The sequence below is a fragment of the Hylobates moloch genome, unplaced genomic scaffold (assembly GCF_009828535.3).
Source record: "Hylobates moloch isolate HMO894 unplaced genomic scaffold, HMol_V3 SCAFFOLD_18, whole genome shotgun sequence".
NCBI lineage: Eukaryota > Metazoa > Chordata > Mammalia > Primates > Hylobatidae > Hylobates > Hylobates moloch.
In genome coordinates this window covers 4,206,393-4,232,761 of record NW_026652293.1, presented here as the reverse complement: position 1 = coordinate 4,232,761, position 26,369 = coordinate 4,206,393, and the positions used below count along the sequence as shown (strand labels likewise).

General features: G+C 41.1%; 2 protein-coding genes across 3 annotated transcripts in view; one reads left to right on the top strand and one right to left on the bottom strand.

Annotated features, from left to right (window-relative positions):
• The window catches only part of IRF6 (interferon regulatory factor 6), a 72,952-nt gene that overhangs the window by 40,604 nt on the left and 5,979 nt on the right, over positions 1–26,369 (bottom strand). Inside the window, exon 1 of one of the 2 annotated variants that reach the window (XM_032136675.2) lies at positions 863–1,733. The exons of the other annotated variant lie outside the window; for it this stretch is intronic. The gene's annotated coding sequence lies outside the window, so the exon portion shown is untranslated. Of the gene's footprint in view, positions 1–862; positions 1,734–26,369 lie in introns of those variants that run through there. 2 annotated transcript variants of the gene reach the window in all.
• UTP25 (UTP25 small subunit processome component) lies at positions 1,936–25,714 on the top strand. Its single transcript, XM_032136885.2, has 12 exons — positions 1,936–2,133; positions 4,056–4,095; positions 4,742–4,982; positions 7,134–7,307; positions 9,025–9,113; positions 10,746–11,156; positions 12,851–13,070; positions 14,794–14,996; positions 16,216–16,398; positions 16,534–16,646; positions 17,389–17,634; positions 25,158–25,714. The coding sequence occupies exons 1-12, from the start codon at positions 2,027–2,029 to the stop codon at positions 25,399–25,401; spliced, it is 2,271 nt and encodes a 756-aa protein (XP_031992776.1). The 5' UTR covers positions 1,936–2,026; the 3' UTR covers positions 25,402–25,714.

Sequence of the window (26,369 nt, the reverse complement as noted above, 5' to 3'; positions counted from 1 at the left end):
CCAGGAGAGTAAGAGTCACCTCAAGTGCTTGAGAATATAGCTTTCATAGAAGATCTCTGGAAGAACACCAAGAAAGTGGCTGCCTCTGGGGAGGGAAACTGGGGCACTTGGGATATATTGGGAGGGGGAAAAAGGATGGCTCTTTATTGTTATAGCCAAGTTATACTGTGGTCAGCACCTTAAAATATATGATGACATCTTGCAAACAGGCTTTTGTTGACCTAAGTGACGGTACCTTTTATCTTGAAATTACATAGAAGACAAATGGCTATTTATGGGTTCCTTGGCTGGCCCAGCTGCTGGGCACCACCCACGCTGTTTGCATGTGTTCCTTATATTCTCTGGCCCCGTCCTCCCTTCCCCACCCCAGCCTCCGAATCTAATTAAGAATAGTAGATGGTCACTAGAACTGACAAGAATCACATTCTAATAGTTTTATTACAACTTCTATGGTGTGACATAGCATCAGGGAAAACCCAAATTTCCCACAGTAGCACTCCAATAGCAGAGCTATTATTTTGCTTCTCATTTCTCTTATTTTGGACGCTCCTGTTTTACCTTAAATATTCAAGTGAATTCTGCGGCTTATGATTTAAGCACTCCGTTTCTATAGAACGTGGTATCATAAGTTACTATTAGGAAAAGGGTCTCACCATCTTTATCCTGTGGTCTCAAGCAGCCCTGCACACTTTGCAAATCCCTAGAATACTGAGTCTACTTTTATATTTTTGCTTTTTCTTGTTTATTTAGGTGTTATTTACATACATTAAAATTCACCCACTTTAATTGTACAGTTTAACTTTTCTTATTGTATACAAGGTGTAACTACCAGCATGATCAAAATGTAAGATGGTTCCTTTACCTTCAAAAGCTTTTCCATCCCCTTTTGTCCGAGTTCAGTTATGAGACACTGGATTGGGTTTCACAGCCTTTTCTAGCTTTGACTGGGGTGATTTCAGTAGTCACTTTACCTCTCTAGATGTGTTTCTGCTGTTGTTAAATGAGGAATGCTGGAACAGATTTGTTTGCAGGGATTCTTCCAATACTTTCAGAAAACGCAAGAGTAGGGTGAGGGTGGGAATCTCAGACTTGTGGGCCCCATGATTGATATAACACACGCAGGCGGCAGACCCTAATGGGTAAAAGCATGTGGTTGCATCAGTTGAGGTTTTTCTCTCTTCTCTTGCTAGCGTGTTATCTTTTCTTTCTTTTTTTTTTTTGAGATGGAGTCTCGCTCTTGTCGCCCAGGCTGGAATAGGCTGGAGTGCAGTGGAATGATCTCGGCTCATTGCAACCTCCACGTCCCGGGTTCAAGCGATTCTCCTGCCTCACCTCCTGAGTTGCTGGGACTACAGGCGCCCGCTACCACGCCCAGCTATTTTTTGTACTTTTAGTAGAGACGTGGTTTCGCCATGTTTGACCATGCTGGTCTCGAACTCCTGACCTCAGGTGATCCGCCCGTCTCGGCCTCGCAAAGTGTTGAGATTACAGGCGTGAGCCACCGCGCCCGGCCGCTAGCGTGTTATCTTTTCTAAGCACCAGTTTCCTCATCTGCAACACCAGGCTTATTAACAAGACCTATCCGTACACTGTTGTGGTGATGAAGCGAGATGTTCAGGCACCCTTAAATGTTGGTTTATATTTTTATTGCAGTATACTGTAAAGTCACTGCATTCGACTATCTCCGCTGCTACACATTTACGCAGACTGATTTCCATAACCAAAACACAAGCACAAAGCTCATGGCCCGACTCACGCAACCCGGGAAGCCCAGCTGCCCACGTTCCAGGGCTCTGAGAACACCTGGGAACCAACGCCCGTGCTTTCAAAGAGCTGCGGTAGGGGGCAGAATCGGGAACCGGATGTTCTAAGCCTGTCGTACGAGCGCGACGTAAAGCGGATCTGCTTTATGGCACCTTGCTTTCGCCGTAAAGCGCCGTCAGCGAGCCCACGTGTTTGTGTTGACTGGACAACTTCCTGGTGAAAAACGCGACTCTTGCAAGTGGGCAAACTTGACGTTTTCGCTATGGGCAAACGCGGGAGCCGGAGCCAGAGCCAGCTACTCAATACCCTAACTAAAAAGCAGAAGAAACATCTTCGAGATTTCGGCGAGGAGCATCCCTTCTATGACAGGTCTGAAGGGGCGTGGCAGGGTTCCCCAGTTGCCAGAGATGTATCCTCGGGTTTGGTCCTCTGGCCTCCCGTATAGTGCTGCTCCGGCCTTTTCTCACGCTTCCCTGGCTCCTGCTGTGCTCGGCTGGGGAGATTCTGGCGCCCTCCCGCCGGGAGATTGAGTGCTTCGCGGGCCTTTTCGTTGAGCCCGTAATTTCATGCTAAGAGATACACCAGTTGTGTGGGGGGAGGGATTTTTTTTTTTTTTTTTTTTTAGACGGTGTTTCGCTCTGTCGCCCAGGCTGGAGTGCAATGGCGCGATCTTGGCTCACTGCACCCTCTGCCTCCCCCCGGGTTCAAGCGATTCTCCTGCCTCAGCCTCCCGTGTAGCTCAGATTACAGGCGCCCGCCACCACGCCCGGCTAATTTTTTGTATTTTTAGTAGAGATGGGGTTTCACCATGTTGGCCAGGCTGGTCTTGAACTCCTGACCTCAGATGATCCACCCACCTCGGCCTCCCAAAGTGCTGGGATTACAAGCGTGAGCCTCCGCGCCCGGCTGTGGGGGCGGATTTTTGTGTGGTCAGAGATCTAGGAATTTTTTGTAGAAATATATATATAATTTTTTTTTTTTTAAGACAGAGTCTCGGTTTGTCGCCCAGGCTGGAGTGCAGTGGCGCGATCTCGCTCACTGCAACCTCCGTCTCCTGGGCTTAAGCGATTCTCCTGCCTCAGCTTCCCGTGTAGCTGGGATTACAGGCGCCTGCCACCACACCCGATCAATTTTTTGTATTTTTAGTAGAGACGGGGTTTCACCATGTTAGCCAGGGTGGTCTCGAACTACTGACCTCAGGTGATCTGCCCGCCTTGGCCTCCCAAAGTGCTGGAATTACAGGCGTGAACCAGCGCCTTGGCCTGTTTTTATAATTATTTTTAACTTATCTAAAATGATTGTACATATTTGTGGGATACAGTGCGATATTTTGATACCAATACATGTACCTAATGTGTAATGATCAAATCCGGGTAATTAGCATATTCATCATCTCAAACATCAATTCTTTGCGTTGGGAACATTGAAAATCCGCTCTTCTAGCCATTTGAAAATATACAATAAATTGTTAGTTATAGTCACATTATATGTTTTGTGTATTTTTAAAGAATTTGTTGGGACATCATTGATCTATGCAATTACGATAAGGAACTAAGTGTATTAGCAGTTGTGGTTTCTCTAGAAATGTCTAGGTGCAGTTATGATCTCAATGCTCATCCCGCTACTTTGGGCTGCTTTATCATCAGTTAGGGACATTCTTTTTTTCTTTTTCTTTTTTTTTATTTTGAGACAGGGTCTCACTTCGTTGCCCCGGCTGGAATCCAGTGCTGCAATCCTGGCTCACTGCAGCCACCACCTCCTGGGCTCAAGCAGTCCTCCTGCCTCAGCTTTGCCAGTAGCCGAGACTACAGGTGCACAACACAACACCGGGCTAATTTTTCTTATTTTTTGTAGAGACAGGGTCTCCGTATGTTACCCAGGTTGGTCTCAAACTCCTGGGCTCAAGTGATTCTCCCACCTTGGCCTCCTAAAGTGCCGGGATTCCAGATGTGAGCCACTGCTCCCAGCTTAGAGGGACATTCTAATTAAGAAATTTGCTAGAAAAACATGAACCCCGAGATCTTTTATTTAGCCAAGTTGTATCCTTCTTTTGGATGAGAGCCATGTGTGACTCTAGTGTTTGTCATGTGACCTCCTTAAACTTTTCATTTGTCAGTTATTAATCATATTCTTGCCAGCCTTGCCCAAGTGCACGTGTAATTTTTGCATGACTATATCCAAAATGTATTTATAATGTTATATTCTGCCTTTTTCATTTAACATCTCATTTGACCTTTTCCCAATTTCTACATACTAGTAATTAGAATGTAACATTGCCTGTTTCTTTTTAGGGTTTCCAGAAAGGAAGCAAAACCACAGATTTGTCAACTGGTAATGCTTTATACCTTCTTTTTAATAGTTGGTTTTGGGTTGTTGCCACTAAGATTATATCTAGTAATAAAGCTTGATTACATTTCTATTCCTTTTGATTTCAGATGCAAGCTATTATTTTGGCAGTATTACTTAATTTTAAATGCAGATGTCTATAAAAATGTCATTGTGATATCTAATACAGAAGCCACAGTTTGAAATTGTCCAGGGAGACTAGCCTATTAGGCCGTTACAGAGGCTTATCAGAGGGCTCTTAGTGAATCCTAAGAGGGAATATCTTTTTTGGTTAGCATAAAGGAGTCACAAATACAGTGCAAAATGAACAAAGGGCCTATCATATTACAACAAACTAAAAGAAAAAAATCCTATTTTCTTTTGTTGTTTTGTAATTATCCTGTTGTTCTATTAAACCTATGGCCTAATGCCTGGGACATAAATTAGATCTCATAACCTGAAGTTTTATGTTTTAAAAGTGGGGCAGTAGCAGTTTGGAGAATATGAAGAGCTTCTAGATCATAGCTAGATTAGCAATTTTATGTAAATTTGAATTTGGGCTTCGTTGAATAGATGTTGGCTTGATGATAGTTTTAGGGTAACAATGAGAACAATGCAGTTTTTGTTCTTAAAATTCTCCTTTTCCTTTTAGTCAGAGAGTTCAGATTCTTCAGATTCTGAAAGTGAATCAGAGAGTGAACCAGAACAAGTTTCTGGCTACCACAAACTACTTGCTACATTAAAGAATGTTTCTGAGGAAGAAGAGGAAGATGAGGAGGAGGAAGAGGAAGAAGACAGTATTGTAGATGGTGCAGAAATGAACGATGAAGATGGTGGTAGTGATGTCAGTGTGGAAGAAGAGATGGCTGCAGAGTCTACTGAAAGTCCAGAGAGTAAGTGTCTTTAGTATAGGCTCATCATCTTTGCCAGAACTATAGACAGTTCATCTCATGGGCATGGTACCTTGTATACTGTGTGAGTTGGCTGAAAGGACATGAATCCAAAATAGGGATTTAACCTTGTTGGGTTTGATTATATCTTTGAGAATCTGATGGAAACAGAACCTTCTTAGCACAACTATGCAGAAATAACATTTTTGCTTGTAATTTCAGGGACTTCACCAGAACTAGTGAAAGACCTCCTAATATAGAGGTAGGAGAACACAGTTCTCTCTTTGTGACTGTCTGAATTTATTGAAGAGGTTACTGTTCTTCTCTTAGGGAGACCAAGTTTGATGGAAGATAGACATAAAAATATATAAAAATTTTTAAACAGTAGATTTGTGATCGCATGGAACAGCTAGATGTAAGGTGTTGAAGAGAGGCAGAGTGGTTGAACACTGCCAGTGTAAATTAGGGAAGGCTTCAGGGACTCTGTCTCACTCAGACTTCAAGGTGACTTTTTTCTTTAACTTCAAAATCACCTTCATTGAGGTATCATTTACATACAGTAAAATATATCCAATTTAAATATACATTCTTATGGGTTTTGACAAAGGTATACATCCAAATCAAGATACAGAACATTTCCATTACCTCCAAAAATTTTTCTTGTCCTTTTGCAATCAGTTCCCCACCCTTGGCATCAGGCAGCCACTGACCTGCCTTCTGTCACTATAGATTAGTTTTGCCTGTTCTAGAAATTAATATATATTGAATCGTACATATGACTCCTTTTGTGTCTAGCTGTTTTTGCTTCTCATGTTTTTCTAATTTATCTGTGTTGTGCATGTATTAGTCGCTTACTACTTTTAGTTGCTGGAATAGCATTCCATTGTCTGAATATATCTGGGTGACTTTTTACATCTCATTATTTTAATGCCTATTTTTCTTACAGCCTTATTTTTTTTTATATGTTCTGGTATTATATATCATTCCAGGTATTTTACTGATCAGTTTTACTGAGATAAAAATTCATTGACTTACACTTAGGAGTTTGTTTGTTTCTATTTTTCTTTGCTTTTTTGGATTTTTAAAAATGAAAATATTTTTTATCATTATAAAAATAATATATATTTACTGTAAACATTTAAGAGGGTAATATAGTTACCCTCTGTCCCTGCTACCCAGAGATAAATACCTTTAGCATTGTATATAACCTTTCAGACTACATTTTTATGATTATATATGTGAGTATGTATATATATTTATGTGTATCTGTATAATGGCCTTATACATTTCTGTAACTTCCTATATCTGTGACTGTGGATTCACATTAGCTTCTTAATTACATAGTATTCCAGTGTAAAAATATGATTATACCCCATTGATAGACCTTTTTTCCCCCAGTTATTTCTTACAATCAGTGCTGCTTTGAACATCCTGTCACGTACATCTTAGTGTACTATGTCTAGTTACTATTTTAGAATAAGTTCCTAGAGCTAGAACTGGGTATATTAATTCGAATTCTCCAGAGAAACAACCAATAGGATATGTGCGTATATGAGAAAGAGAACTGGCTCACGCCTGTAATCCCAGCACTTTGGGAGGCTGAGGCAGGCAGATCGATTGAGCTTAGGAGTTCGAGACCAGCCTGGCCAACATGGCGAAACCCCATCTCTACAGAAAAATACAAAAATTAGCCAGGCATGGTGGTGCGTGCCTGTCGTTCCAGCTACTCAGGAGGCTGAGGTGGGAGGATCACTTGAGCCCAGGAAGTGGAGGTTGCAGTGAGCCAAGATAATGCCACTGCACTCCAGCCTGGGTGACAGAGCCAGACCCTGTCTCAATAAATAAATAAATAAATAAATAAATAAATAAATAAAATGCTCATCCAAAAACATCCTCGCAGAAACGTCCAAAATAATGTTTGGCCAGATATCTGGGCACTGTGTCCCAGCCAAATTAAGACATAAAACCCACCATCACGCATCATGTGTTGATGATTAGGCTTAATTTTGAAATCTATGTTTTCTACCTGAATTTACCTAAATATAAACAGTATCAATGAACATTATTGTTGGTATAGCCTAAGGAAATAAATTTTGTCAACAGAAGTATAATTTGTGAGTAAATAATTTTATAAAATGTTTCTCAAAACTGCAGATGTAGCTTTATCTGCTGACCCTGAGGGAAAAGAAGATGGGGAAGGGCCACCGGGCACATCACAAGCATCCCCTGAAGAGTTCACAGACGCAAAACACGAGTCACTGTTCAGCCTGGAAACCAATTTTCTGGAAGAGGAAAGTGGAGACAACTCTTCTTTGAAAGCATCTCAAGGTCATAGCGCAGTGTGTGTTATTTGAATTCACCAGGTGCTTAGTATGGAATTTATGTACTAATACACATTGAATCATTGGAACAAACAGCAATAAACAGTTTAGTGGCTAGATCTAGAACTGGGAAAAATAATTCTAAAAGGTATTTTGTGTTTTTCAAGGGTTACTCAGTGTTTAGGGGTTGGAGGGGACATTTATTTAGGAGAACAAACAACTTAAGAATAATGGTAGGGAAGGCCAGCTTCCCAGGCCTCACATTTTCATTATTGGGATCAGGGGAAGATTTCTGATTTTCTCCCCAAGGAGGGAAAGAGAAAGAAAAAGAGGACAAAATACTTCCTCTACCCCTCACTTGCTGTTCCTTTTTAGAGCAGTAATTTTTCAGATTTGCAAGACCCAGGGGTGGCTAATCTGAGTGGGCTTTATTACCAGGGAGACCCTCAAAAGCCAAAAAGCCCTACCCTGTGTCTCCTGCCTCCCACAGACTCTTGACCACTCCTGTGACCAAATGGCAGTCACGTGGTCAAGACGTGCCTAGGGCAGGCTTTGGTGGGTTCCTGCTGTCTGAAGTCCAGTTTGTCAGCCAGTGTCTGGGTGGGCAAGTCAGGTTGGTCTTGTTCTGTATCCTGATTGCCGTCATCGATATTGCCATTCTTCAACCCAGCTTTACCTTTAATGAAACAGAAATTTTAATCCTCATTTGACTCATTTAGTTCTGTTGGTTATTTTGCAGGAGAAGAAGTGACAGGTAGAATTTGTAGATTTTAGTACAAACTCCATTCTGAACCATTAAAACTTAGAAACTTTGGAGGAAACATTAGGAAGCTTGACTGTCCCATAATTTCTGTGGTTGTTTTGCCCGTATAGATGTATTAGCATCTAGAATTCTTATGTCCTGTTGTTCAATCTTAGATATTTAATACAAGATGCATTTCATTTGAAATTTTACTGTTTGGATGCTTGAATGGGTCATTTAACTTTGTTCTGTTTCTTATGAGTGGGACTAGGAGAGAAGGTTGGGTGGCTAGCTCAGAATACTAAAGATTACTTGGAGCGCAGATGCTATCATGTGGATCATTTGTTCAATTCAGTGGAGTATTTGTCATTTCTATGTGTCCCAGTGCAAGATCAATCAGACATGGAACCTGTTCTTAGAGACCTTGCAGTCTGCTAGATAAGACATGTATATATGTATATGTGTTGGAATGGGTGGGTTGGGCAGGGTAGGAAACTTGAGAAAGTGATGAATCTAGGGAACAACGTTGTGCCTAACACAGTAGGCCTGGGAAGTATTTATTGTGATTCAGTGGGTAACATTAAATTGATAACATTTGGATATGCATAAATGAAGTGAAGGAGAGGCTGGAATTTTTAGTTGAAGGAAGGAAAAGCACAGAGGCAGAAGAATTTGAGGGCCATATAGTCCAGAAATGACAATGGAGTTGCAGGTTGGAGGTATATCCTAAAGTGCTCTGAATTCCAGGCTGGGAAGTTTCTTCAACAGTTTTCAAGCTGGGAAGTAATATAATTAGAGAAATGTTTTAGGAAGATGAACCTTTCCGAAGTTTTTAAGCTCTGGACTTGGCCAGAGGATGGGGAAAGTCAGTGGAGAAAAGGATGAGTTAACACAATGAAGATCAACATGTCTTTCACAGGGGAAGACCAGAAAACCCCTCTATAGTTGCATAGTGTGCTGACATTTTTTATTTCTGAATTAGATCCATTTCTTCAACATGTGAACAAAGAACTGAAAGAAAAAGAAATTCAGGCTGTTGCCACAAATCCCAAAACTACCCACGAGCTTAAAGTAAGTGTTGCTTGGTCATCCCAGTCACAAATAGAGAAAGCTCTAAATAAAACAGTGGTCTTGGGTTTTAGTGGCCTCCCAGAATGTATGATATACACCTGTGGTAGATGACTTGCTAGGGAAGCAGGGCATAGGAAGGCGAGAAGAGCCTAGTGGGACACAGGTGTAGCTAGAAAAAGCACCAGGAAGCTGGAGTGTGGGTACCAGATAATATAATGATGGTAAGAGTGGATTTGGAGACCAGCATCTTCAAGGAGCTGTCACATTTTGACCCAAGGCAAGTTCATCTGCTTTTTTGCTATTCACTATTCTAGTCTGCTAGAGGGAGATAATAATACCTATCTCAAAATAGAATAGTTTACTAATACATAGTGTTCAGTAAAACAGTGTTCATTAAAACAGTAGGTACTACTGTTGTTCATTTGTTTGAAATATCTGAGGTAGGTCCACAAATTATCCAGATATTGGGCAGTTTTTGCTTCTTTGTTCTTACCACTGATGCCATTCATGAGAGTTGGTCATCCTTTTTTTAATTGAAATTTTTATTGAGGGAATAATTATAGATAAACATGCAGTTGTAAGAAATCATACAAAGACATCTTGTACCCTTTGCCCAGTTTTCCTCAATGGTGAACTCTTGTAGAACCGTAGTGTAATGTCACAGCCAGGAAACTGACATTGATATAATCTACCAGTCTTACTCAAATCTGGTTTTACTCCTGTTCAACTGTGTATGCCTGTGCCTATATTTAGTTATATACAATTCTATCATGCATAGGTTCCTGTATCTACTCCTGCCGTCAAGATGCAGAACATTTCCAGCAAAATACGGATCCTTGTTGCCCATTTATAACCATATCTACCTCCCTCTGCACCCCGCCCCACCCCCATTTCTAACCCCTGGTAACCTCTAATCTGGTCTCCATTTCTATAATTTTGTCATTTTAAAAATGTTAAATGACTCATACAGCATGTAACCTTTTGAGATTTTTTTTTTTTCACTCAGCATAATTCCTTGGAGATTCATCCAAGTTATTTTAGGTATCAGTAATTTATTTCTTTTTATTGCTGAGGTTGTCCTATTTTTAGATCAGCAATGTAGCTATAATGCAAAAATTCTTAAACTTGTATCCCACAAAATAGAAAATAGTATTCCTTAGGATTTAAACAAAATGGACAGATTTCTTGTCATAGAACTTGTCAACACGTTTAGTATCTAATGTACATTGTGACTCTCCCTTGGAGGAATTAAGTTTTGTGATGTTTATCAAGAGTATTTGACCATGGAATCCCTTTGTTTCTAGAATGAATGTTGACTCTTCCTAGAATATATTCCACAGAACAGTGTGGGACAACTGATAGGGTGAAGAGCTCAGATTTGAAGTCAGAAACCTTGGGGTCTAGCCCTCAGCTCCATTTTCTTCTGTGTAAACTTTGTATCATACCTCTGTATGAACCCCAGCGCTTCCTAAACTATAACATGAGTATCGTGGTAACTACCTTGCAGGGCTGTTGTGAGGATTAAATGAGATGATCTATAAATCATGAAAAAATTCGCTAAATATAGTACTACGTGAATGTAATTTACTGTTATTCATTTCTAATTTGGCTCTTGATCTGTTTCTCCCCTAGTGGCCTATTCTGGGCCAGCTTGTCTTTTCCTCTAAGTTTCAGAAGTTGGAAACATTTAAACCCCCAAAGGATATTGACTTAAAGTCACTTCATCTCCAGAAGCCTCTGGAATCCACGTGGACTAAGACCAACAGCCAGTTCCTATCTGGTCCCCAAAAATCAAGCAGCCCATTCACCCCCCTCCAGAAAGAACTCTTCGTAATTATGAATTCTTACCGGGACCTGTTCTACCCAGAAAGGACTGCTCTGAAGAACGGGGAAGAGATCCGCCATGTGTATTGCCTGCATGTGATAAATCACATCCTCAAAGCCAATGCCCAGGTGCTTGGCAACAATAGCAGACGCCGAAGCCAGAAGTTTGGAGTGGGTGATGATGATGACTTCAGAGACCAAGGGTTAACAAGGCCCAAGGTGAGTCCAGCAGGAAAGCTTTGCTCTCGAGAAGGAAGCTGCAAGGCACTGCCACAGAGGTGCCTGACACTTAGCAGGAACTTGGGTGTTTTAATAATTGACTGGCATAATGAATGAGCCCAAATGTGAGCATATTAAGTAGGCCAGGTAGTGTCAGAGCAGCACGGCAGCAGCTTAGTGGGCTGTTTCTGGCAGTGGATGTAGCTGGAAACTTGTGAGAAGGAGGCACTTCATGACACTTTCCTTAAAGATAAACCCAAAGTATATAAATAAAACTCCATTATAAATCTCTTCTTTGTGGTTGTCAAAGCTGGATGGGACCTTAATAAGCCTTTTTTCCAATCCCTCCATATTACAGCTGTGGACAGCCCCAAATTCGTAGAAATTCGTAGAGGGCCTTGCTAAAGAGAACCAGGGAAAGAGTAGCAGAGATGAGACAAGAACCATAAATTCTCTTCACTAAGCCACATACATACGTCAGCCTTTGAAAGCAAAAATTTACATTTGCCACTGTAAAGTTATTGCTGCTTAAAGTGATGAGTTTGTATTCATAAGTCTAAGCTCTAGTGGATTTGAGGCCTTAACAGGAAATGGCTTTCAATTCTGTCTACATTATTCATGATGTTATAGAACCAGGACTTGTCCCCCTGCCCTGAACTGCATCTCTCCGTATTGAAGAAGCCTCATCTTTTTAGAATTTTCTCATTGAGTTTAATAGGATTCTAGAAATTTGATACTAATGTGGCCTTTAGAGATTTCTTAGTCAAACTCCCTTGTGTAACAGCAGGGGAAACCAAAGCCCTGACGCTTACTTAGTGTCACTACTGGAACAATAACCCAGTCCTCTTAAATATTGGTCCATCATCTCTGTAACTGTACTCCTTGGGGCTTGAACATCAGGGTTATAAGGTTATTTGTTTCCATTTAGAATTACATAGGAGAATAAGAGGCAGATTATCTATGAAACATATTATAATTTGGTGAATTACGTGATTTAACTGGGGTTATGTCCATTGTTTACAATAGGAAATTAGAAATTAACCATTTATTAAGCATCTTGGGTTTTTATTCTCAACAGTAACTTCAAATATTTTTGAATATGCTTAGAAAGCTGAGTCCTGTTTTTCCCCTTAATTGTGGTCATTTTTTTTTTTTTTTAGAAATGCTTTATTGTCATTTCTGAAAGACTGTACTAGAGAATGCACTAAAAATGTAATGCTGTGTTAATCCTTTTTCTTACCCGCTTTATTTCTTCTCTACTTGTTCCATTTATTTATTCGGCATGTATTTATTCACTGTGTCTTTAGGATAAAAATATTGCACTAATTCTGTGGGAGACACAGAAATCTTTCCCTCAAAGAGCTCATGTGTTTATGTCCATGAGTTTTTACTGGTAGACGTATCTGTTAGAGGCATTGGCTTATTGTAAAGGGTATTTCCAAATTCTGCTTGAGAAATGTCTCACATGGACTGATGGGTCCAAAGTCCGCAGGTCATGGTGCTGGGGCTATGAACGGCGCCCAGTTTCTGGTGTTGAGCCAGGCCCTGCGCAAAGGGGGTAACGTGGGTATGTTTCTTGGCTGGGAGCCACTGTTCTGCATGGAGCTTTTTAGCTCCACTTCCTCAGCAGTTTCACCTCAAGATCCGGTTCCTTCCTCTTGCCCCCACTAAGGCTGCTGTTGCTCTCTGCACAGGTACTGATAGTGGTACCATTCCGGGAAGCTGCTTTGCGGGTGGTGCAGCTCTTCATCAGCCTCCTCGAGGGTGACAGCAAGAAGAAAATCATTGTGAGCAATAAAAAGAGGTTTCAGGGAGAATATGGATCAGATCCCGAGGAGAGACCACCCAACTTGAAGAGGCCTGAAGATTATGAAGCTGTATTTGTGGGCAATATTGATGACCACTTCAGGATTGGTAATTCTTCCTTATCAACTTTGAGACCTAAAGTCTGAAGGTCTACATAGCTGGAGACCAGAAGCTGGAATTAGATATTTTCCCAGTGGATCACTCACTGTGCCTTTAACAGAACCAGTGTGCCTTTGAGACATGTTGTTTGCCATGGGAGAGTCTTGCCTTGGCTAATGGGGTGGACATTAGGCCAGTGGAGTGGGGAGGATCTCTGAGGCCATTATATGAAAGGCACATGTACATTTATAACAGACATTTATAGCAAGTTTATAACAGAAGTGTGTAAGCACACCCATAGCTGGTAGCAGATAGATGCTACAAGGGGTGCTCTAGGATGTTGGAAGTGATGGGGCTGATGGGGTCATTCTGGGGAGGCTGAATAAAATGACTGTTTCTACACAAAGGTGGACTTTCTCCTGTCTGCTACATAGATGCCTACCCTGAATAATCTCCACACATGATTTCCACCCAAATTTTCACATTTTTGCTTGTCTCTCATTCAGCTCCCATTGACTTTGGTTGGTTATATCTTTATAGAGTAAAGTTCTTGGGAAAATGTTCATTAGTCACATATGCTCATTTACAAATACTTATTGAGATATCTACAGTGTGCCAGGCACTGTTAAGAAGCTGGGAATATACAAATATAGAAATAAAAGTTATAGTTCCCATTGCTAAGGCAATCCAGCCTAACTCAGAGAGCAGGCAGTGCAAGATCCGTGTGCAACGGTTGTTCTCGGAGCATTTAAAGCAAACCCCCTTACCCAAAATGGGGGCAGGGTGGTTAGGGAAGATGTCGTGGTGGAGGTGTCATCTGTACTAGGTGGAAACCTGTGTAGGATTCAGCCCGTTTCAAAGGGAGGTGGCTGAGTGGAGGAAAACATTTCAGACAGGAAACTGCCTGTTGCAGAGGCATCAGAGTGACTAAGCTTGGAATGACCTATGATTCACACAGGCTTCGGTATGGTGGAATGTAAGGCATAAGGAGACGAAAGCTCGTGTTTTGTCTGGAACATATATAGCTGTCCAGGAAGCAGTTGGTATATTGTTCTGGAGCTCAGGAAAAAAATATGGGCTGGAAATACACATTTGTGTGAAGGTGACATTAAAGCCATGATCAGTGAGTCAGTTTACCCAAAGCTTTACGCAGCATGAGAGCAGAGCTGACAAGTGAATCCACCAGTTTGTAAAGAAGAGTTATTTGGATCTGGAAGGACGGACAAGGGCCAGGTCAGTGATAGAAGCAAAAATGAGCATTGAAGTCATGGAAACTATTAGCAAGGAAAAGAGCATTGCAAGGCAGCTGTTTGTACATCCTGTGCCATTTGTACATTCCTCATAAGAAGCTCTCAAAAGTGTTCATTCTGTTGGTGACTGAGGACTGTGGGGACCTTAGCAAGAGTCATTTCTCTGGAGTCCTGAGAATCAGAGGCCAGATTGCAGTGGAGCGAGAAGTAAAGGAGAGATTTGAAAGTAGAGAGAATTCTCTGGAGCAGTTTGATAGTGACGGAAAGGAAGAGAAGGTAGAAGCTAAAAGGGACTATAGATGCAAGGGAAAGATTTCTTTTGTTCTTATGTTTTAATAATTAAAGCAGTTGAGCACAGTTACATGCTAAGAGGAACATAAGAGATGTGGAAGCAATAGAAGTGGCGGACTGCTTTGAGAGGGTGGAAGGTAATGGCTTGGTAGTGACTAATGAATTGGTGTGTACTTGGCTGTTTTGTGTAGGAGTGGCAATACTTCAGAGAAGCATCCGACTCTATGCCCCGTTTTACTCCTCGGATATCCTCATTGCTTCCCCCCTGGGCTTGAGGACCATCATTGGTGGAGAAGGAGAGAAGAAGAGAGATTTTGACTTTCTGTCTTCTATCGAGCTTCTCATCATTGATCAAGCTGACATTTACCTGATGCAGAACTGGGAGCATGTCCTGGTAATGCTGGCCATTCACATTCAGTGGGATAGTATTCATGTTTAGAGGGATAAGACACCCAGTGGTTTAAGTCCTAAAGAATTATGTAAGTCCAGATTAGAACTCTGGAAGCAAGGACACATACTCCACATTTTCTAATTTGAAAAAGTCTTTTGTTCCCTTTTCTACCCAGAGGTTGTCCATAATTAAACTATCTAGAGATTAAAATTCCTGTCAGTCATTTTCGAATCTCCAGAAAAGATTTCTTTCCCTTAAAATTTATTTCTACTAACTTTAGGATGGGTGGATGGGTGGATGGGTGGATGGGTGGATGGGATAGGTTGATGGATGGATGGGTCCTCACCAGGAACATCTTTACCTAACATAATCCCACATGTGGTTTTTGCTTATGCTGTTTTGTTTGGTCTTTAGTGAAGATGGGAATACCGTGCTCAAGATTTTTTAAGGTGGGATCTTGTTTTGTAGAGAAATATAGGATGTCTTTATTACCCGATGTAATTTGTACTGTAATTTTTTTCTCCTTCTCCACACACTCTGCAGTGTTATCAGTTTTAGGACTGAAAAACTGCTTTGGAACAATCCTTATTTAGGAACTATAGGTTTATTTTTCTAAGGCATATGGGAACTCACCCCTTCTACAACCCCGTGTCTTGAAGCTTGCAGGAAGTTTGGGACAAATGAAGGGTAGAACTTACTTCTAAAGTAGGAAATAAATTTATTGTACTCATTACCCTTCAATATCTATTACAAGGTAAAAATAAAATGGAAAAGGCATTTTGGCATAGTCAAGTTATATTCTTAGATTCGAGGAAAAGACAAGCAGGGTGACACTGCGACTATTCCTAATGTTTTGAGAACCAGGTCATTGAGGGACAGCAGCTCTGTTTTCCATGGCATTTCCCTTCTTGTCCAAGTCTGGGACTTAGGGACCCATAGAGAGACCAGTGTGGCATTTCAGAAGTTCGTTTTAAGGGAACATTCCTGTAGGTACCATTTTGATCACTTGTTAAAATTCCAGGAGGTGGCCAGTTTTAGCTTATCTCCTCATTGGGGATGTTTGGCTGACCATGGGCAAGTCACTCACCCCTGTGAGCCTCAGTTTTCTTGTTGTAATTTAGGAGATGATAGTACATGAGTTGATAGACTCGGAAAATGTTTAGCAATGTCCAACATGTAAATGCTCAGTCGATACTAATGGTAATATTATTTCCACTCAAAGCATTTGATGAATCACATGAACCTACTACCCCTGGACTCACATGGGGTAGACTTTTCTCGAGTGCGGATGTGGAGCCTCAATAATTGGTCCAAGTACTATCGCCAGACACTGCTATTTGGGGCCCTTCAGGATGCCCAGATCAACTCAGTGTTCAACAAGTACTGCATCAACATGCAGGGCCAGGTGGGTTCTCGTCTTGTTTCCTCAGTATCTTCATGAGCACTGTTTACTGTTTGGGTCCTGAGGTAGAAGGAGGGGATAGCATCTGGTCAAGAAGGGGATGGCTGTCCACCTAATGCTGTCGTTGACTACTGGCAGGTGGCTGTGAGGAATGTCCCAATGACAGGCTCTATCAGTCATGTCCTGGTGCAGCTCCCACATGTCTTCCAGAGGATGGAAGCTGAAAATCTAGCTTCAGTGATTGATGCCAGGTAACCCACTGCTCCCAGCAGGCCCCTGGGGACCACATAGAGAGAATTGACTTGGATGTACAAACCTAGAATTGGATTCCATTTTGCTTTTATTGATTACTGTTTACCAAATCAGATGAGATAATTGAACTTAATTATGTCATTTGTCAGAGGAGGAAACTGAAGCACAGAGAGAAATAGTGACTTGGCCTAGGTCTCATAACTAGTTAGTAGCGGGGTTATTACTGTAAATCAGGACTCTTTCACTCTTGACTGTGGCATTTTAAAATTATACAGCTTTATGCTACAAAGTGTCTCATGTCAGCAAGTTAATTGTAAGCCCCTCAGGGAAAGAACTATTTTTCTAATTGTATAGATAATTTCCCCCTTTTTCTTTATTGTGTTTAGTTAGGGGACCCCAAGGAAGCTTAGTCGGGCTTAGTATATGGTAGATGTTCAGTGATTATTTGTTGACTGACTGACTGACTGACTGAATAGTGTGCTGTGTACTTCCTAGAATAATTTTCTGGGATATAATGGTATTACATCTGTTTTTTACAATGAATAGTGTTGACACTTATTTTTTTAGTGTGCTTATCAAGTTTTATCCTTACATAATCTCTTTGAGAGGAGGTAAATCATATTGGCCTCTGGGGAGGTAATCTTTTAACACGAGATTGTGAATTGCTCAGGGTCACACAGTTAAGAGACACCATAAGCTTAGCTCTAGACATTAACTTTGCCCTTTGCCATTCCAAATCAGGTTTAACTTTTTTGTGAACAAGATTTTGCCGCAGTATCGTGATGCAGTCATGTCTCACACGTTCATCTATATCCCCTCCTACTTTGACTTCGTGCGTCTTCGAAATTACTTCAAGAAGGAGGAACTGAATTGTACCCACATCTGCGAGTACACGCAGAAGTCCGGTGTCTCCAGGGCCAGACACTTCTTCCTTCAAGGAGAGAAACAGTTTCTACTTTTCACAGAGCGCTTCCATTTCTACAAAAGGTAAAGTGGGGCCAGGTTTCAAGCCTCCTCTCTGCAGGGGAAGTGCAGGACAAATCATGGCCTGCTCTGAATGCATGGCAGTCTTCTTGGTGTTATGAGATCATCCCTCACTCTCGCACTCTTACAAAGTAGCCAGAGAGTTTTTGGTCTGGACAGACTCTTCTTGGTTGGTTAGTTGGTTTTCTCCCAAAATGGGCATTGCTGAAGAAGGATGTAGAAACCAAAGCATACCCTGTCTATAGACCTGGCATGTAGCTGTGGTTATACACTGCAAGAAGGACATTACAGGCCAACTCAAATGAATACAAGGAAGGAGAGGGACGTTCCCTGTATTCACTTCAGTTGTCCCTGTCTAGACTTTTTCCCTCTGTTTTCCCTCAGTGCACAGACAAAAGCATTGAGAGCTGTGTTTTCTGGGGAGATGGAGGCTGAGTACAGTGTCAGTTTCCAGACAGTTTCGGTGTTCCTGAGGTATGCACGGATACTCCCTACCAAGGAGAACTAGGACCGTGGGCTCCTTGACATTTGCAGGAGGTAAAAGGGTAAGGGCTTCAAGTTGAATGTTGAAGCGTTTCAGCGCTTGCTTAGATTTCTGACCAGGTGACTTTGACAAAATAAGTTGATTGGTCTTCATGTTATTTTTTAAAAAATTTAGGCCAGGTGCAGTGGCTCACACCTGTAATCCCAGCACTTTGGGAGGCCGAGGCAGGCGGATCACCTGTGGTCAGGAGTTCAAGACCATCCCGGCTAACATGGTGAAACCCCGTTTCTACTAAAAATACAAAAAATTAGTTGAGCGTGGTGGCGTGTGCCTGTAATCCCAGCTACTCGGGAGGCTGAGGTAGGAGAATCGCTTGAACCCAGGAGGCAAAGGTTGCAGTTAGCTGAGATCGTGCCATTGCACTCCAGCTTGGGCAACAAGAGCAAAACTCCGTCTCAAAAAAAAAAGAAAAAAAAAACTCTAATTAGAGGATTAGTAATACTGAGCCTTCTATTACTGTTTGGGATAGTGGCGGCCTTTTTGGCCCTAGAGCTCATGTATTTTATTGTTTTGCTAAGTCTCTCTCTGTTGATAAATAGAAAAAGCTTTTTTATTTTTAGATTTTTATTTTCAATTTTTATGGTTGCATAGTATGGAAAAGGCTTTTTTTAACCCTTGCCTGTAAAGATATGTAAATTACATTCTATTACCTCATCCTGATTTCACAATAATGTCCAGTGGATTTAAGTTCTGACTTTACTGTTTTATTAACTCACAATGGGTGCATTTTCTCAGAGAATCCTAAACAGATACGCCAGAAATCTCCCAAGCTTTGGAGCACATTAGATGATGCACTTTGGCATTGCATTACCTTTTAGTTTATGCTAAAACGATTAGGATGGGGCTCCCCAGATAACGTTCTTGTTACCAGGATGGGGAGGGAGGAGTCCCAGCAGCTTGCCTAGGCATAGCAAAGCTGGCATGGCATGACTTCTTAAGAGAGTTGAGGATTGATTAAATTTGTGTTTCCCAGGCTCCATTCTTGGCTACCCAGAGAAGGCTGCTTGGCCAAAGAGTGTTAATGAATGCCTGCTTGTTGGCCTCATTATGTGCTCTGTTCCAGTAAGTTGTCGTTTCCATTCATGTTGGAAAGTATTTGGGGAAGTTGCACTCATCAGGTCTTAAAAGCTCTTAGCTTTCTATCATCTTGACAAATGAAAGCAAGCCCTTTAAGTGAAGTGGATGGATTGGAAAACTTCCCAGTGTGATTGTCTATAGCAACTGTGAATTAAGCTGGGATGAGGACTGCTCTTTAGTATCTCAGCAGCTTTTCAAGGACAGGGCATGGAGCCCTTTGTAAGCAGGACAGTCCCCTGTATTACACTGTCTGTTTATTTACCAAGCTATGTTGCCCTCAAAGTCACGATAAGGACAAATCTCAACATATGCCATTTGCTTTATGCCCTGGGCCAGGTTAATTGGTGTTTCTTTTGTAGAAGATGAATGAAAATAATGTGCTTTAGAGTTCTGCAACAGCTAATTATCTCAAGGTTTCCAACTATAGCATTTTTTGCTTGAGAGATCACCAAGGTGATGATGGGTGTTTTGGTGTGCAGTGTCTTTGTGATTTGTTTTTTTTTTTTTTAATTTGACCTTGGAAAAGGTACTTTTTTTTTTTTTGGTTTGTGGGTTTTTTTTTGTTTTTTTTTTTTTTTTTTTTTTAGACAGTCTCACTCTGTTGCTCAGGCTGGAGTGCAGTGGTGTGGTGCGATCTCAGCTCGCTGCAGCCTCTGCCTCTTGGGTTCAAGCAATTCTCGTGACTCAGCCTCCTGAGTAGCTGGGATTACAAAAGTGCATCACTACGCCTGGCTGATTTTTGTATTTTTAGTAGACGAGGTTTTGCTATGTTGGCCAGGCTGGTCTTGAACTCCTGGCCTCATGTGATCTGCCCACCTCAGCCTCCCAAAGTGTTGGGGTTATAGGCATGAGCCACCATGCCCGGCCAGAAAATGTACATGTATTTTATATTGTAGTATCTGACTCTGTTTTTATATTCTCTATGACAGCTGGCAATGTTAGGAAGATTAGAATTCATTTTTGAGTTAGCAAAAAATTTTCAACCTGAAGATTTGTTTTATTTGGGGAAGATTAAACTAGCAGAATCTTAGAATTGGATGAACATTTGGTCATGATTGCCCTCCCAACAATGGGTCACAGCTCTTTTCCAGTGCGTTATCAGTGGGTTTCCACAGCAGGGAGGATCTCAACCAGGAGGCAAGTCAGAAACTGGAGGTGGGATTTGTGGAGTTGGAAAGGCTGCTGGGAGTTTCTGATTACTCCCTTCCCCTACATGAGAATCCCAGTTCTAGAAGTAGTAGACTTGGTCTTTATGGACTGTAGGAAGGAGCCAGCCTTTCAAGTTAATTGTGGTTGCCTCATTTGTCTTTAACAGTGGCTGGTGAAATAGACATGTGGAAGGTCCCGTCGGGGTGATTAGGCTGTGTTTGTAGGAGTCACTGAAGACAAAGCATATATAAGGGAGGAGGAAGGCAGGGTAAGGGGTGCTCAAGCTATGGAGACTTGGCACTAACTGCTCCTTGGAAGAGGCCCTGGCCATGTTCTCTGTTGCCAGGAGATACTTAGTCACTATTGTGGTTGCATTGGGACTGAGACAGATTTTCGTGTGTGTATGTGTTTAATATAACACTTAACAGTTTTATTGTTTTGTTTTTCCTGATTGTGAGGGTATTACACAGTTATTGTAGAGAAATTGGAAATTTTAGGTTAAAAATCTCACTGTCCTGATATAAATACTCTTTTTGGTAATTTTTTTCCATCTTTTTTATATGAAAAATGTGTGCATGCGTGTACATGCACGCATGTACACACACAGGTTTTTTTAAAAACATTACTAAAATTGGGATCTTTTTTTCTTTTAGGGATTTTTTTTCCTTTGTCTTAGATGTTTTATGTGCTCATTGAAAAAAATTCAAAGATGTTAACATTTTGGCCTGTATATTTGTATATTGTGGATTTTTGTGTGTATTTTTAAGTTACTGTATATAATAGCTCTACCACATCCTCTCTTCCCCCAGGTTTTTATTTGAAAAGATTTCATTGTGAAAGAAAATTGTTAAGAGACTAACAATAAACATCTGTTTATTTATAAATGCTTTTACCCCAAATTCCACCAGCTGTTCTCATTTTATCACATTTGCAATACCCATCTTCTCTCTGTCCCCACTCACATCTCTTATTTTTTCTTCCTGAACCATTTGAAAGTAAAGTAGCATGAGTCTTCATTGACACTTTACCCCTAAATATTTTAGCATGTAGCTCCTAAAAACAAAAACATTCTTTTATCTAACCATAGCACCATTATCATGCTACCTGATGTTACTACAATAATATCATCTGATATCTAGTCTATATTAGATTTTCCTAGTTGTCCCCAAAATGACTATTATAGCTCTTTCCTCTCCAGCCAAAAAGCATTCAGTAAGGATCATATATAGCATTTGGTTAACTTACTGCTTTTGTTTCTTTAATCTAGTTTAGTTCTCAATTGGGGAACAATTTTGCTCCCTCAGGGACAGTTGGCAATATCTGGAGACATTTTTGGTTATCACAACTGGAGGATTATTCTGGTGGTTCTAGTGGGTTGAGACCAGCGATGCTGCGAAACACCTTTGTTCACAGGACAGCCCCCAACCACAAAGAATTATCTGTCTCAAAATGTCAGCAGTGTTAGCACTGAGAAACCCTCATCCAGAATAACTCTCTTGCTTTTTTACTTTTTCATGACTTCGACATCTTTTTGAAGAGTCCAGTCCGGTTTCCTGTCTCACAGTCTGGATTTATCTAATTGTTCCCTTATTATTTAGATCAGTGGTTCCCAAACTTTGCTGTACATTAGAATAGAAGCTTTTAAAAATCCAAATGCCCAGGTCGCATCCCAGTACCAATTAAATCACAGTGTCTGGGATGGGGACCAAACCTAAGTATTAAAAAAAAAAAAAAAAAAACCAGCCAGGTGATTTCAATGTGCAGCAGTTTGGGGATGACTGATTTAGAATAAATATCTTTTGATAAGAATTCTACTTAGGGAATATTACGTACTTTCTACCTCATCTCATCAGGAGGCACATGATGTCACTTTGTCTCATTCTTGGTGATGCCAAATCACTAAAATCACTTAGTCAGTGTGCGTATGTAATTAATAAGTAATGTGTGAGGTAAACATCACATTGTTTTTAATGGCTACGTAGTATTACATTGGTTAATTAAGCTAGCTTCCTTTTAGTGGGCATATAGGGTTTTTTTGTTGTTGTTGTTTTCTGCTGTTGTATATAATAATATGCAAAACATCCATATGCATATGTTTTGATGAAATATGTATTTTCTTGGGATACATTTTGAAAGGAAAACTTGTTAGCACAGAGGCTGTACACAGTTAAAAATGTGGCATGCGTTGCCACTTATTTGCTCCTTCGCATCTTTTCCATATCTTCTCCTGAATTCACAAAGTAACTTATGCTCCATTGACCTATTTCTCCGAAGCTCTCATAGACTGAATTATTGCTACTGATGTGATAGTCAAAATGACACCTCATTGTTTGGATGTCTTTTTCTTGCTTTTTTGTGTCTTGTGTAACTTTCAGTGGAATGTAGAGGCTAAGGTAAATAATACTTATGTCCGGCCACACCCCTTCCATAGGCCACTGGTGTGGGTGCTATCAATCTAGTCAAGATTTGATTGTTACTATAGATACCTTCCCAACACCACAGACTTCAAATTCCTCCAGCAACAGTGGGCTTGATGTAGGGTCTCGGGTGCTGGAGGGTTTTTCTCAGTGTCCTGATCGCTCAGCTGTCACTGAGGCCTTGACACGTGTGCCAGAGGAGGGTCTCACTCCACACTTGGACCCCTCCTCACAGGAGGCCTCTTGCTTGTTTCTCCTTGCAAGGCATGAAGTCGTGGGGAGGGGTTCTCCTGGTCCAGCTCAATTTTTGGCAGGCCCTTTTTATTCCAAGCTTTGGGGGTGAGGCTTTCTCAGGGTTCCTGCCCCACCACCTCCGTGGCAGCCAGACTCTACCTTTTATCTGTGAGGGATCTTTGTGGTGAAGTGTATACAGCTTCTTCCCTAGTCGAACTCTGCTTGTATCAGTGCAGGAACTTGGGCTGAACAGGTTTCTTACCCCTTCCTCTGGGGCAGAATGCTTTTTACTGGGTGCAAGTCTTGTGTGGGGGAGAAATGGAAGGGTGGGGGTTTACTGCCCTTCCCTTAAGGGCAGACAACTTTTGCTTCTACTCACCCTCCCCCACAAAGTAGTTTGCCTTTGCCTGCCTGCGATTAGGGGTGGCGGACAGGGTGGTTTCCTCTCCCATCTGCTTCAGGATTTTGCCATGGGTTTCACGATAATGGGCCTGGGAAGTAGGTGGGCTCTCATGTCCCTACCACCAGTGGGGTCTCCCTCGGGTCTCCTGCTTTCTCCAGGGCTCCCAGTGCAGGCCTCTGGAACGAGCTCATGAGTGGATGTGAACTAAAGGAGCATCCAGGGATCCCTGGGGGTTCTGAAGTCAGGCAAGCCTATTCTTGCCCTTTAAGAATGTGTTAAAGTGTATCTATTTTCTTACTACCCGCTTTTTTGGCAGAGGCCATCTTTCTCCTGTGCTCTGCCTAAGGTGCAGTAGTTCCTGTGTCCCGTTTTTCCTCACAAGGGCTACTCTTTGGAACTCAGTCCATGGTGGGCTGAAGCTGGTGGCTCACACTGGCTCATGAGACCTGGCTGCACATCTCTGTGTCAGCAGCGTGACACTGGTAGCTCGAAACTGACAAATCCTTCAAATTAGCACCCTCCCTTTCTCCCACTGAGGACCAATTAAACATACACCAGCTCACCACCTAATTCAGGTTACCTGATTGCCTCATGATGGTAGCTCTCTGGGCTCAAGAAAAGGAACATTTTTGTATAATACATTATCTGACTTTTTCTTATTAGTGTAGGAGCAATATTCTCTTGAGTTTTATACATTCTAAGCAGAAGTAGAACTCAGTGTTGTTTTTGTTTTGAGAACTAGTGAGGTAGAACAGTTTATTCAAGTTCATTAGCCATTAGAATTCCTTCTTTATGGAAAGGATGTTGAAAGGTGAACCACATAATAGATCACAGTCATGGTTTAGAAAAGGAGGGTCTCCAGAGAGATCAGGATGAGCCGTGAGGGAAAAAGACAAGGAAAACTTATCTTCTGTGAAAGAAATAAAATCCCCAAGGGAGTCTGCCTTCAGTGTATGAGAGGAACTTAACAGGAAAAATCAGAAGCTTGTCAACATATAAAATCATTTGTTATGGAATCCCACAGGGGAACGGTTGACCTCGGCCTGACGGAACCATACTGTGAGTCAATCCCTCGGGTCTACACCACCCCCCCCACCACAGGGCAGCACTGTGCAGCTGGGAAAGAGATGGAAATGCATACGCTGTTGAAACTAATTGCTTTCTCATGATGCCTAGTGGGTCCTTGGTCAGGGTTTTGTAAATGGATGAACTTGGGACATCTGCCATGGAGTTAACATGTCTCCAGGGTGGCAAGAAAAGACTAATGGGAGTGTATTTACAATTTGTACAACTTATTTTATGTACTGGGTCTGACCTGGTCTCCATTCTTTTTTGCCTGATTATAATAAGGCTAATGTTCCATTTTAAGTGCCTGCTTTTTAAGTTTTCTATGACAGATTTTTAAATCCTGGTCTACTATTCTTTCCCATGATACCTCAGCCTACCCAGAGTAGGATCAAGAAATGTATATTTATTTTATCATTATCTTAAGCCAAATATTAGGAATTCGAATGTTGTCATAAAAGGAATTTGAATATGTTGCCACCTCAAGTTAGAATAACTTTTGTTGTTATTTGTGCCACTGTTTTTCTCCATTAGCAGGAAGCAACAAGCATGAACTATGCCTCTGTACAACTCCTAGGTAGTTTTTCTAGAACTTGTTTCTCAAGTTGACATCGCTCTCTCTTTCCAATTCTAACAGGTATACAATAAAAGGCATCAGGAACCTGATTTTCTATGAACTGCCAACATATCCACACTTTTACAGTGAAATCTGTAATATGCTGAGAGCCACCAACAGAGGAGAAGAGGCCACGTGGACCTGCACTGTTCTCTACTCCAAGTATGATGCCCAGAGGTTAGCTGCTGTGGTTGGTGTGGAGCGGGCGGCACAGATGCTACAGTCCAGGAAGAATGTCCACCTCTTCATTACTGGAGAAAAATGAAATTTTGTTGGACAGGAAGTGGTATTTGGCATGATACATTATGTTTGATTCTATGCCACTTGGACCCAATTCTGATTACTTACAGAAGGATTGATACAAAGAAAGCGCAGGAGGCAATGTCCGTATTATCTGACATCTTTCTTTTCACAGGTCATGTGTCCCTGAAAAGTTAAATGTAAACCAGATTTTGGTAAATCACATCTTTCAGAAGTGAAGAGGGGGCTAGAAGGACTCTGAGAAGTTGGTAGAAGAAAACTCCCACTTGTGAATATTTTTGTGAGACATAAATTCTTTCATTATGATTTACCTCTAATTTATTACACTTAGAAAATTTTCTATTTGTTTGACACTTTCTCAAAGTAAGGAGTACACATCATTGCCTGTGAGAACTGTTTATGAGACATTGGAATACTTCTTGCTGCTACATGTCATCTTAATTTTGGATGGCATGGGTTTTGTAAAACTTATTTTCCCCCAGCCAAACTTTTTTGGAACCTTAAATAGTCTACCTTAATTCGGCCTAAAAGAGTACATTGATTCACTGATTTTTTTTATATTCATAATAGTAAATGTTTTAGTTTTGTTCAAATGTATGCTTAAAATCACATTATTTAAAAAACATATCTGCTCTGTCTCAAGAAGTAATTTTGTTGAAACTCCATGTTAAAATATCCATCTTCAACAGTAGTGTCTTCATAAAAACTAGTCATTTTTTGAGTCATAAACAGATGCAAATAAAAAGGAAATTACTTTTAAAAACATTTTTATTTTGAAACATTCTGAAACAGAAAAATTACAAGTGCAGAACCTAAACCATTTGAGAGTAAGTTGCCAACCCAATGGGCCTCTCACCTTTAAATACTTTAGTATATATTTCCTGTAAGCAATTAAGGATATTGTTTGTGATTAGGAATGCCCCACCAATAAGGATAATGTGAATATTTCAAAATCCAAAAAAATTCGAAACA

Excerpts from the sequence above, each read along its gene's own strand:
- UTP25 (XM_032136885.2), top strand. The coding sequence starts at position 2,027 with ATGGGCAAACGCGGGAGCCGGAGCCAGAGCCAGCTACTCAATACCCTA. Across the intron at positions 2,134-4,055 it reads GAGCATCCCTTCTATGACAG|GGTTTCCAGAAAGGAAGCAA; the intron begins GTCTGAAGGGGC and ends GTTTCTTTTTAG. Across the intron at positions 4,983-7,133 it reads GTCTACTGAAAGTCCAGAGA|ATGTAGCTTTATCTGCTGAC; the intron begins GTAAGTGTCTTT and ends TCAAAACTGCAG.